At 45.1% G+C, this 10,842-nt stretch overlaps 1 protein-coding gene across 1 annotated transcript in view; it reads right to left on the bottom strand.

Annotated features, from left to right (window-relative positions):
* Nucleotides 1-1,403: 1,403 nt before the first annotated feature.
* The window catches only part of EVA1A (eva-1 homolog A (C. elegans)), a 214,306-nt gene continuing 204,867 nt past the window's right edge, over nt 1,404-10,842 (bottom strand). The window contains exons 7-8 of the mRNA XM_009319661.1: nt 9,192-9,365; nt 1,404-1,783 (exon numbers count right to left, since the gene is read on the bottom strand). Coding sequence (XP_009317936.1) covers nt 1,413-1,783; nt 9,192-9,365 — 545 coding nt within the window. The 3' untranslated portion in view covers nt 1,404-1,412. The remainder of the gene's footprint in view (nt 1,784-9,191; nt 9,366-10,842) is intronic.

The raw sequence follows: 10,842 nt of genomic DNA, 5'->3' as shown, positions 1-10,842 counted from the left end.
TTTGGTTTATTTCACATTTGCTTCTGGCCCAGGTATGATTTGGGCCTGGGGGACAGACTCAAAGCATCATGAAATCACTGGGACTCTCCCTTGGTGCAGGTGGGCTTTGGTATGGCCCCTTGAGAACCAACACATTGCTCAGCGGCTCCTGCCCATGTGCGCCGCAGAAGTAGACTGATGGGCTACAGCCAAAGGAAAAAGTGCCTCCAGGTTCCTGCATGCAGAAGACGTCAGCCTTGATTTCCTGCAGAGGTGCGCTACTCTTCCAAAGCATCTCCGTTGAGCAACACCTATGCCAAAAGTGAGGGTGCAAATTCAAATGTATTGAAGCAAACCAGAGTTTATTTAGCATTTATTACCCATTTTGTTGTCATATGTGGCTTCTTCTGTCACCATTTTCCTCTGGTAAACATAGACCTTTTATTTTTTTAATTTTTTTTAATAAAATATATAAAACATTGTGCATTGCTATCCATAGGAAAACTGTAGTTTAACAACAAAAAAAAGAATAAGGCACATTCCTGTGCAGCATCTTCAAATATATATATATATATATTTAAAACAAAACAAAAAGAAAACCCTTTTCAACCTCTTTGAGGTTGTTAACTTCTCACCAGTCACTGACACATCTCTTATATTACCATAATTTCACTGTTGGAGGTGGGTTGGGTTGTGTTTGACAGGGGCCAGCAGGGAGAACAGACTCAAAAAAATAATAGGATTTTATCCCTGAGGTGTCAGTAAAAAAAAAAAAAATGTTCTCATTGAAAAGGAAGATGAAAAGACAGCCATAAATAACTGAATACACTATGGCAAACATCCAAGCACCGAGATGATTTCACAATGGAAGAATCCCCCTCCCCCCCATCCCCCAGTTCTTAACAAGTCATATTTGCTGTTGGGTTTTAATTAGGTTAATCTCATGGCTTCTGAAGTCACAAGACAATCGATCAGGACGCACTCCCCCTCCCTTCCCAAATCATCTTTCCAGACTTGTCATTTTGTTCACAATTCTCCCACAGTCCTCAGGAAAGAGAAACCAAAAAATCCTAAATGAACAGCAAAACCTGGACAATTTCTCTCCCCAGCCAAGAGAGGAGCACTCATACTGCATCATGCCAAATTCCATGTCCCACATGGGAGGACTATAATTGTCACCTTCCTGCCTGCTACTAAGAAGTGAAGTTGGCAGCCACCTCTGTTGTAACCAGAAAGCGTCCGTGAAGAGGGGTGATAGCAATATGTCAGGGAGGAGACGGGGAAAGCTTTATTGCTGTCCATGCACACTACTCCACATAGCACACCTGAAAGGAAAAGGGGAGACACCCACATAATATTCCTTCCCTCCCTCTCCTCTATCATGTGTGCAGGAGCCCCAGGGTGCAGGGCAGGACGGTTGGACTCCTCATCGCTTAGTAGTAACGGTTGAGGCTCCTGGTCCCTGGGATGTCCGGCTGGCCGTTCATCCAGATCTCCCGGATGATGCGCTCCCGCTCCTCCAGCCGCTGAGCTCGCTCCAGCTCCTCGGCCGAAGTGAAGACGTTCATGTTCAAAGTCCTCTCGAACCTGCGGTGCCTGCGTGCAGACAGGTCCGAAGTGGTGTCCGAATCGTCATCGCTGTCGCTGCTGTCGCTGTCGCTCTCCCGCTCCCGAGGAGGTTTTTTCGCGGAGGAGCGTTTGCAGTCAGTTCGGCAGGACACCCTTAGCACCAGGGCCAGCAGGGTCAAGACGAGTCCAATGCACACTCCGGAGACAAAATACAGAGCAGCCCGCTCGGGGTTTTCTGAAAGGGGAAAGAAAATGATTCTTGAGAACAACCCTTAAAAGAACAAAATACACACAGCTCCTCTGCGCACATACCAGCCACGCTCTCCGGAGGGGCCGTTTCTAATGGTTGCTTTTACTTCCAAGCCCTCCTTTGCCTCCTCTCCCCAGGGAAATCAGGAAGGGGAATTTAAATGGTGGATTTGCTGCCAAGGCATTTGTCCACACACAGAACGTGGGTTCGCTGCAGTTGTGTCTTGGAGTTGTCTGGAAGGGGAAGGAGCAGCCTGCAGAATTAAATGCTAATTCTAGTGGCTGCATGAGCAGGGTTGACACCAGGGTGCTGCACACCCAGCAGCAGCTTAGTGCATCTCTCTGTCGCATCCATTATCATCATACGAGGAATAAAGATGACTTACAAAGCTCTCCGTGCTGTGGCCCAGCTGAAATGGGAAGCCTTGCAGCATGGAAGAATGCATATTATTTATTCATAGGTTTCATTTGCTTATCTAAGGCAAGTGTGCTGGCTTTCTGCCCAGACCACCAAAATGTATACCTGTGCTACACAAGCATAGCTGGAGTCAGTGCACTAACAGGATGAATCCTGCACAGCCACATTTCAGAGGTGATATAACAAGACTCCAGAGGATCCACAATGCCTTTTAAACTAGGTCATCTTGTTTATTTACTACCTTTTTTTTTTTTTTTTGTTCATGGGACTACTTAGAAGTGTAATTATGATAAATGTTGTTACTGCAGTTCCCCTGGGCTGAATCATCTCGGCATATTCCAGGTTTATAGGTACACTGAATGGGTGAAGGTGAACCAAGCAGAAGTGTCAAGGCCAGCTCTACTCCGCTGTGTCTGCTGGGAGTCCGGAGTTCCAGGATGGAGTCAGTTCCTCAGATGAGTCTTATTCCCTTGAATCCAGTGATGGAGCTGTAACAGTTCCCATCAGCTGAGAGCCTGACATTCAGCCCCAAAAGATCTCTGTAACTAAAAGGCTACACTCTACCTTCACTTCCCACCACTGTGCTTTTAGAAACTGCCCTCTCCAGCTGACGCTTTTCCTTAAAGCAAAATTTGCAGAAGATGAACTGGAAACCATTTGGAGACATTCAAAACTCAACAGGACAAGACCCTGCTTTGGGGGTCTTTCAAAGCTGGATCTAAATTTGAAGTTAGCCATGTTCTGAGTAGGGGGTTGGACCAGGTGACCCCTGGAGGCCTATTCCAGCCTAAATTATTCTCTGATTCTGTGGTCAGAGCCCAAACACTGACTTGTACACTCTTCAAGGCAACGCATAGTTCAATGCCTGGAGATGCTTGTGGAACAGTTACAGAGACAAAACACCTTTGTGCTCTTCACTTCTCTCCCAAACGAATCTCAAATGTGACTGACAAGCCAAGGTGGAGGAAGATGTCATGATAGTCTGAAAATTGGCTAATAAAACATGAGACTGTTGCTCGAGTGGTTGGTGCGGATGGCATGGGGAAAAAACAGGCTGAAGAGAGACTACCAAAAAAGAGAAAACTGCAGCAGATGCATTCAACAAGTCCAAAAGAAGAAAGAGGAGAGAAATGCAGCAGTAGTTGGAAAGTCAAGTGAGACCAAAGCCAGAGGTTTTAAGCTAAGATATTTTGACAAAAGTGAGACAGCAAAAATCCAAAGGTAAAAGAGAAGATACCAGAGCAGGCATGAAGGACGTGCCAGTGGCTCTTGTAGCAGTCCGGCTGAGTGAAATCCTGGCTCCAGTGAAGCTAATGGCAATGCTGAACTCAAGGGGCTGAACTCAAATTAAAACTGCAGCCCTGTTGGTGCAGTAGGAAAGCTGCTGCCCATCTGGTACTGTGTGAACAGTAAAGAAGTGGCCTGAATTTCAGAGATTTGAAAACCCCAGGAAAAGTAGAATCACCACCTGATAGCACTTTTACCTCCATATGCAGTGTAACTCAGGACAGTAATTGTAAAACTCCCTGTGTAAGTAGGCCTAAGGAGGGCTCTGAGGACAGCCAGAGTGTGGGAATGTGAGAAGAACAAACGAGCAGGACTGATCTGTTTGCATCGGAAGATGCTTGGTCCAGTCTGCCTCCGCTCTGCCTGGCTGACAGGATGCCAGGCACACTTTCCTGAGCACCATGTTCCTGCACACACATGGGCTTGATTTGGTTGCATTAGTTCCACTGCTCACTCTTTTAAAGCAACTCATTAAAAAAACATAGATTGGAGCCTGAGAGGCAGACACATGCGGTTTCTCTTCCCCCGTTTTTGTCCATGTCCTGCTTTTCCTTTCTCCTTCACATTCCTTTTTCCATGCTACTGCATCCAGCTCATGAGCAAGCTGCACCTCGATTGCTACTTAAGCAACCATTTTTCATCCCCTGCTTGTGCTTGTATGTATAGCCCTTCATGCAGTGCAATGGCTGTAATTGAATCTTTGGGCTCCAGTGGCATTTATGAGCTCCTACAGCTACTCTGTCAACATCTGAGACACTGTCTGGACTTCCTCACTGAGCTGTAATCCTACATTCAACTGCAATCTTAGCATTTATCATACGTACAATCCACTCGCACAGCAACATCTCTATTTTTCATAGCAGAAAGAGCAACTTAAGCTGAAAACCACGGGCTCTGCTTTTTCTCAGTTGAAGTAGCCAAGTCAGCAATAGCCTAGATTTGGGGGTTTGTCAGTTGATTAGTGATTTTGAGATCCTCTCCCATTGCATGTTCTACTTGCAAAGACCAAAAAGGGGTATCCTCTTCAGCAAATGGATGCTCAGCATCTTCCAAAAACTCAAAGGTGGTTCAGATTCATCATACCAACACTGAAGCTCCTCAAAACACTCATTATATTTGAAAAAAGCTCTTCAAAAGTGTATGGACATCAGCAGCAGGAGTTAACAAATTATGTTGATATGCATGTGTCTGTGTGTGTACACCCATTAACACATGGATTTTGACCAGTGTAGCTTTTTCTTCCATTTCTGTGGATGACAGCTCAGAGCTATGTTTTCCTCCTAAACTTCTAGCAGGACCCAGTTGCCGTCAATCTCTTTAGCTGGGGTTACCTTTCCCCTTCCTGGTATTTCTCTTTCTGGACTGAAAGCATTGATGAAAATGTCACTGATTCAAGCCTGAATTTAATCCATGCAGACAAAAGATATATGCTCTTTATAACCCTCTATACAAAAGCCACCATTTTCAAGGCACTCAAACTGGCCAAAAATTAGAAACACATTTTATTTTGTTTTTCCAGCCAAACCAGCAGCAATTACGGAGCCTGTTTCCTGAGGGCTAGCAATCTGCTGGGAGCATCAGCCCAGACTGCCATTAATTCCCCAGGAAATGCCCCAGGCCAAGGTTGTTATTGCTATTATAATAAATTGTTTCAATAAATAAAAAACAATCTAGGCATTAACGCTGCTGGCTTCCTGTGATGGCTTCATGCAACCAGAAACCCCAGTGGGGAGGAAAATTTCAGAGGGCCCCAGTAAAAGGTTCAGCATTAAGCATGGCCAGACAAACAGTAGGAGCAATATCTTCTAGGGAATTTACAGTTAGCCCCACAGGCTGCCGAAATCCCCTGGTAGAACAGAGAAAGCTCTCCAGGAGCCCCTTATTAATAAGGCTCAGGCCAAGCAGTCTAAAAGTTGGAATGATCTCCCCTGGGTTGTTTTTTGGAAGCCCCTTGTTAATAACTTGGCAGCAAATCTTTGCTTGTGGAAGAAGAATAAAACAGGGATTTGCGGAGGTTTCCCTCCAACTACTTCAGCCTGAATGCAATGACAAAACTGGAGTAAGTCCCCTGTCCAAAAGGAGGCACTGAAAGTTCTCTGATACAATTTGAATGTTAAATATTTATATAACCATCAGGGACGGTTCTGGTCTTGCTAGTGGACTGTGACTGCAAAGACAGTTCCAGCTGTCACTGAGACTGGTGAAGTCTTTCCAAACACTCAGACAGGTTTTGGAACAGGTCCATGACAAATAACAGGTCTAAGGTTTGTAGGCAGAGATTGCATCTAATTAAAAACCTAATCCTATAAAGAAAATCAGCTTTCAAATTAAGGGCATCTCTGAGTCTTTTGCAAGACTGAACTCTAAATAATATTTATATGTTTGATCAGCTGATAAATTCACTCCTCACTGACACTGTTCACTCTTTCTCCCTATTTCTGAAGAAATGTTGTTTTCAAGATTCTGGAAGCTGGGATAAGACTAACACCTAACTGCCTTTGATACTCCTAACCATGATGATAGCTGCAAACAGATTTCATGGTGAAAACTAAGACTCCTGCAAAGAGGCTTTGCTTCCTGCTGTGCTGTGGTTTTTCACTCCCCAGTTGTCAATAGGAACGTTCCCAACTCTTATGCGGGAACATCAGTCAAAAAGATGGTGGAAATGAGCACAGAGGCTTTCGCTAATATTAGCACTTCTCCCTTCTGTGCACTGCAAGACTCTACATGTGTGAGTGACCGAGCCTGCAGACTCTTCATCTGCAGCTGCCCACCCAAATCTGCCATTTTGTGCAGAAAACGTGAACACCATTGAGCGCAGAGGGGATCCCACTGATTCATGGATGCTCTCCCCAGGCTAAGAGACACCCCACTGCCAGGAGGCAGGAAAAGTAGTAGAGTGGATCGTCCTTTCAAGCACGCACTTTACCCATGAAATACCAAGTGCCTGTAGCTTCTTTTTCCTGGAGTGGGTCTGAGGGTATACACCAGCCTCTGCCCCAACAGAAAAAAACATCTTCATATGTTGCCCCTGCCTATTTACAATTTTCTCTTGCAAAGTCCTATTTTGAGCCGACTCATCAGTACAGGGAAGCCCTGAATATAGGACTTTCAGACTGCAGAGTTTACCTGAGGGACGTTTTTAGTGTCATGAAACAGAGCAGCTCTTGCACTAATGTTTCTCTTTGGCACCAAAGCTGTGGTCAGGAGCGGTGGGAAGATGTCAGCCATCCCTCCCTGACCACCTGGTACCCTGCCTCTCCTAAGCCGCTATAATGGCTCCTCTATGGACATCAACAGCTGCTGTGGCTTAAGCTGCCTTCAGAGCCCCAAACTCAGGCAAGCACAAAACTTTCCAACTGTTCTGCTGCTCAAAGTTTGCAATATGAGGAGGGATGCCTTTGCAGTGCTCTAGTTTTATGCAAATTCTATTTGTGCCCTGTGACACAGCTTGTCTTTGAACTCATAATCTAAAACCTCTCCCTATTCATGTATAACAAAATAAATCAGGCCAAATCCATCCTTTCTGCTAAAAGCAGAGGGCTAAACTACGTGCAGCAGATAAAGATGGTTTAGGGCATCTGCAGTTTCAATCCATGGGGCAGCCATCAATTATTTTTGTAATAATTAACAAACTGAATATATATATATCATTGAGACACAAACCCATCTAACAGCCATGGTTAAGTACACTGGAAAACACGAGCAACAAGCTCCTGAATTCATCACTGGAAACCAAAGTTGTGAGGTCTGAGTTTTACCTATTTGACATCCAGTGGATGTGAACACATCACAAGGAGACCACATAATGAGAGGGCAAGCAAATCCCACAGCAACAAGACAGTTAAAGCCATCCCTATTTATTATTTGTGCTACAGTAAAATCTAGAGGCTCCTGCCAAGACTGACACCTTGTGAAGGGGATGAATCGAGGCCTTGTGCCCTACAAAACGAATGCAGGGTCAAGGAGTTCTGCTGTGGTCAATGGAAGCGAAGTCCATGGGACATTGTCAGCAGCCCTGAATCACAGTCCCAACTGTCCCCAGCTATAAATCCTACAACCTTCTGCTGCCCATTACTGGGGAAAATAGTATTAACAGCATTTTATTTTATAGTAAGGTTGGGAATGCAGGTATTTTCATGTCAAAAAATGGCAGCTGTAGGTAAGAGAGATTGAGAAGTGTGATGGACAGAAGACTTCTTTAAAGTTTGCTTTTTCTAATCTTTCCTTAGAGAAGCCCATGCAAAAAAAAATATATCCTACTCAGCTATCTTGTGAAGAGCACTACTAGTTCCACTTAAGCTGCCTGCTTCTTAAAAGTGTCACGAAAAGATGGATCCTGACACCATCATTGGACGTGTAGAAGGGCAGAACTTTGGATTCACCATTCATGGTCCTTTTAGAAGAACCCTCCACTAAATGTGCAGAATCTACTCAGTGATTCCAAAATGCAAAGCCCAAGTTAGTTGTTTCAAATCCAAATACTTGTCTGTAGCAGCATGGTGGTATTTCAACAAAAGCAAGAGCATGGCACCAAAAATGCATTAGTATTTAATGAATTAGCAAGACTGAATGGCACACAGATATGAAAAACTATCTCACAAATATTGTAATTTTAGTTATATAGACCTCAGTACTCCAGAATAGCATAATTGCATTACAGTGGTGCTAGCAGACTGGCCACAGTACACAGAATTATTAACAGCATGTAGTAAAAGAGCAACACATTAATATTACTAGCAAGGTAATACTGCTTGGCAATAAGCATTGCAAGGTAATAAGGAAACAAACATTTCATTAAACAAATGGAGAACACCCATAAGAAAAAAGTGACCACAAACAGTATGTTCTGCCTCAGGAGGCTAGTTACACAGAAACCAGGGCCCTCCTTCTGCGGAAAGCAGCAGAGATTGGCCTAAAATATGCTGAATTAGTGCATCTGATGCTATTCAGCCAGTGCTCCTCCTTTTTTTGGGTTAGGTCCTCCAACTCTGTAGGCAACCCCTACTGCTGACAAGGTACCTCATGCAGTTGTGGGATAGGAAATATTTGCACTATATCACCTGCCTCTACTGTACTTTTTGCTATCAATGGTGTTGAGCCCAAGCACTCAGTAGGGCACACAATCTTTATTTCAACTTTTAAAGTGAATCTTATTAGAAGACTGCTCCTCTGTTACTTGAAAGATACATGTGGGTGAAAGATAAACTGTGATCCAAGGAAATCTTACTCTAAACTAGATTTAAATATACAATTAAGCAGACTCTCAAGCTACTTCATCTTCACACTTCTACTGAAGATAAGCCAAATTCTCTTAAGCAGGGTAATGATCTGAGTGCTGCTTATTTTTAAAATTACAGGACAAGAAGCTTGCCTCCCTAATGAGCCAGGCTTTGATCTCCAGGAAAATGGAGTATTAGGAATAATACCACATGTAAGATTACATTGTATTTAACTCCAGATGAGAGCAAATCCAGTAGAAAGCAGAGCACAATAAACCCTGTTATATACTGCCTGCTAGAGCTGCCCTGGTCAGGACTTTCAAGAGAGAATTTGCTGAGAGACGAATGAAAAATATAAACAGTTCAAAGCAGCAGATTTAGCCCTAGGTGACTGTGAAATGCAGGCTCAATTGAGGGTCTGCAAAGAGCTTGTGAGAGCCCAGAGAGATGGCAGCGGCAAGACCTACCTGTGATAAAAGCATATGCTGCTAGGATGTTGCTGAGCAGTGCCATCCCTGTGCTAACGCCCACGGGCTCCATGCTGCTGTTGAGCATCGGCGGGTGTGTCTCATCCACAGGAAGCAGGAAGGGGGTGTTGTCTAGAGGGTAGAAGGTGGCCGATCTCCCTTTCTTCTTCTCTGCTTTGAAACAGAAAGGGAATGAGGAACGAGGCACATGCCTCAGCCCTGCCCTGCCCCATCCCAACCAGGTCAGCATCTGCATTCAGAAATCTGGAGCCGCTCAACAGCAAGCCACCCAAATTTGCCCCTTTTTAGGGGGGCAACTAAACCTTCTCAGGTCGCTTCAGCTGAGCACATACCCTGTCTGCATCCAGGTAGCATCTTCGCTCCCCCATCTCCTGTTCTTTCATGTCAACACTTAGACACACCCACCTACGCTACAGCAAATACATAATCAGGTTTCTTTTCTCTTATGTAAATCAAAGGAGCCTTTATCAACAGTGGGTTCAGCTAAGCTTGTCATAAGGACTGGAAAACACAGGCAGAGCTGGCAACCCTCTGTCAGTGTCGCACTGTAGTCATCCATCCACACCTGGCAAACAGACGTGCTTTCTCTCCAGCCTTTGCAGGGAAGGGCAGACCTGAGTTTATGACTTCCTTCAGAAGCCCGCTCGTATTGTGTTTCACCCAGACACCATTTCCCCTTTGGAGAGGTGAGTGAACATGGGTTAATGATTTGATTTTATTTGTTGAAGACTGGGGCTAAGGAGGCAGCTAATTCCAGGAGGCTCAAAGAGACCCTTTCAGACCTTATCAGCTCGCTGCTGAGTGCTCCCTGCACCTTGATCTGCAGGCAGACTCCCCCACTAGTCACAAAACACTAATTGTTTTAAACACATGAAAAAGTCGGTGCACAGGATCCAGATCCATCATCCATGCAACCGTTTAACTGTAGCTATTACAATTTTTCAGGCTCCCTTCCCTTGGTGTCTGGTTGTGGCCAAACGCAAGCAACGCACTGTAAAATCACAGACTTGCACCCAGCTTCCACTTATCTGCAGGTATTAAATTCAGGAAACTGTCAGGTCCATCTCCAATAATGCCATCAGTGCCATGCAAGCAAAGGCACTCTGACAGCAGCCACGACGCGAGATGGTCTGTGTTCACTGGCTGCCTGATCCGTCTCCTTTCCCTGCAAACCCAGCAGCATGAGACGTCACGTTCAGCTTCCCACTGTGCATGCCAGGAAGCGGCTCAGCCCAGGGAAGCAGTAACAGAAATTGAGGGGTGCCAAAGAGAACGGGTAATACTGGATGGAGAGGGACTGAGTGCATGAACGTGCATGCAGTGATGCCAGCTCCTAATCTGCCTCGGAGGAGAAGCAGCGGGGATGGATGTCCAGGTGTCGCTGTAAGGGATCAGCCCCAAGGAATGCGGGCACAGTTGTATCGCTGCCACTGAATAGCTGCATGGCCTTGGGAAAGCCACACGTTACAAACTACCAAGGTGTTAATGACTGGCCCTGAAGCAAAGTTTTTAAACATGGGTGCCTGGGTGGCAGATCCAAAAGGGAAAAACATCCCAAGAACCTCTTGCTTTAGGAGAACAGAGATCACTGAAGATCAGTTGTACAAATGGAGGCACTGGGGCACATGGG

This window comes from Pygoscelis adeliae, unplaced genomic scaffold, assembly GCF_000699105.1.
Source record: "Pygoscelis adeliae isolate BGI_AS28 unplaced genomic scaffold, ASM69910v1 Scaffold121, whole genome shotgun sequence".
In the NCBI taxonomy this organism is placed as follows: Eukaryota; Metazoa; Chordata; class Aves; order Sphenisciformes; family Spheniscidae; genus Pygoscelis; species Pygoscelis adeliae.
This window is presented reverse-complemented; position numbering and strand designations above follow the sequence as displayed.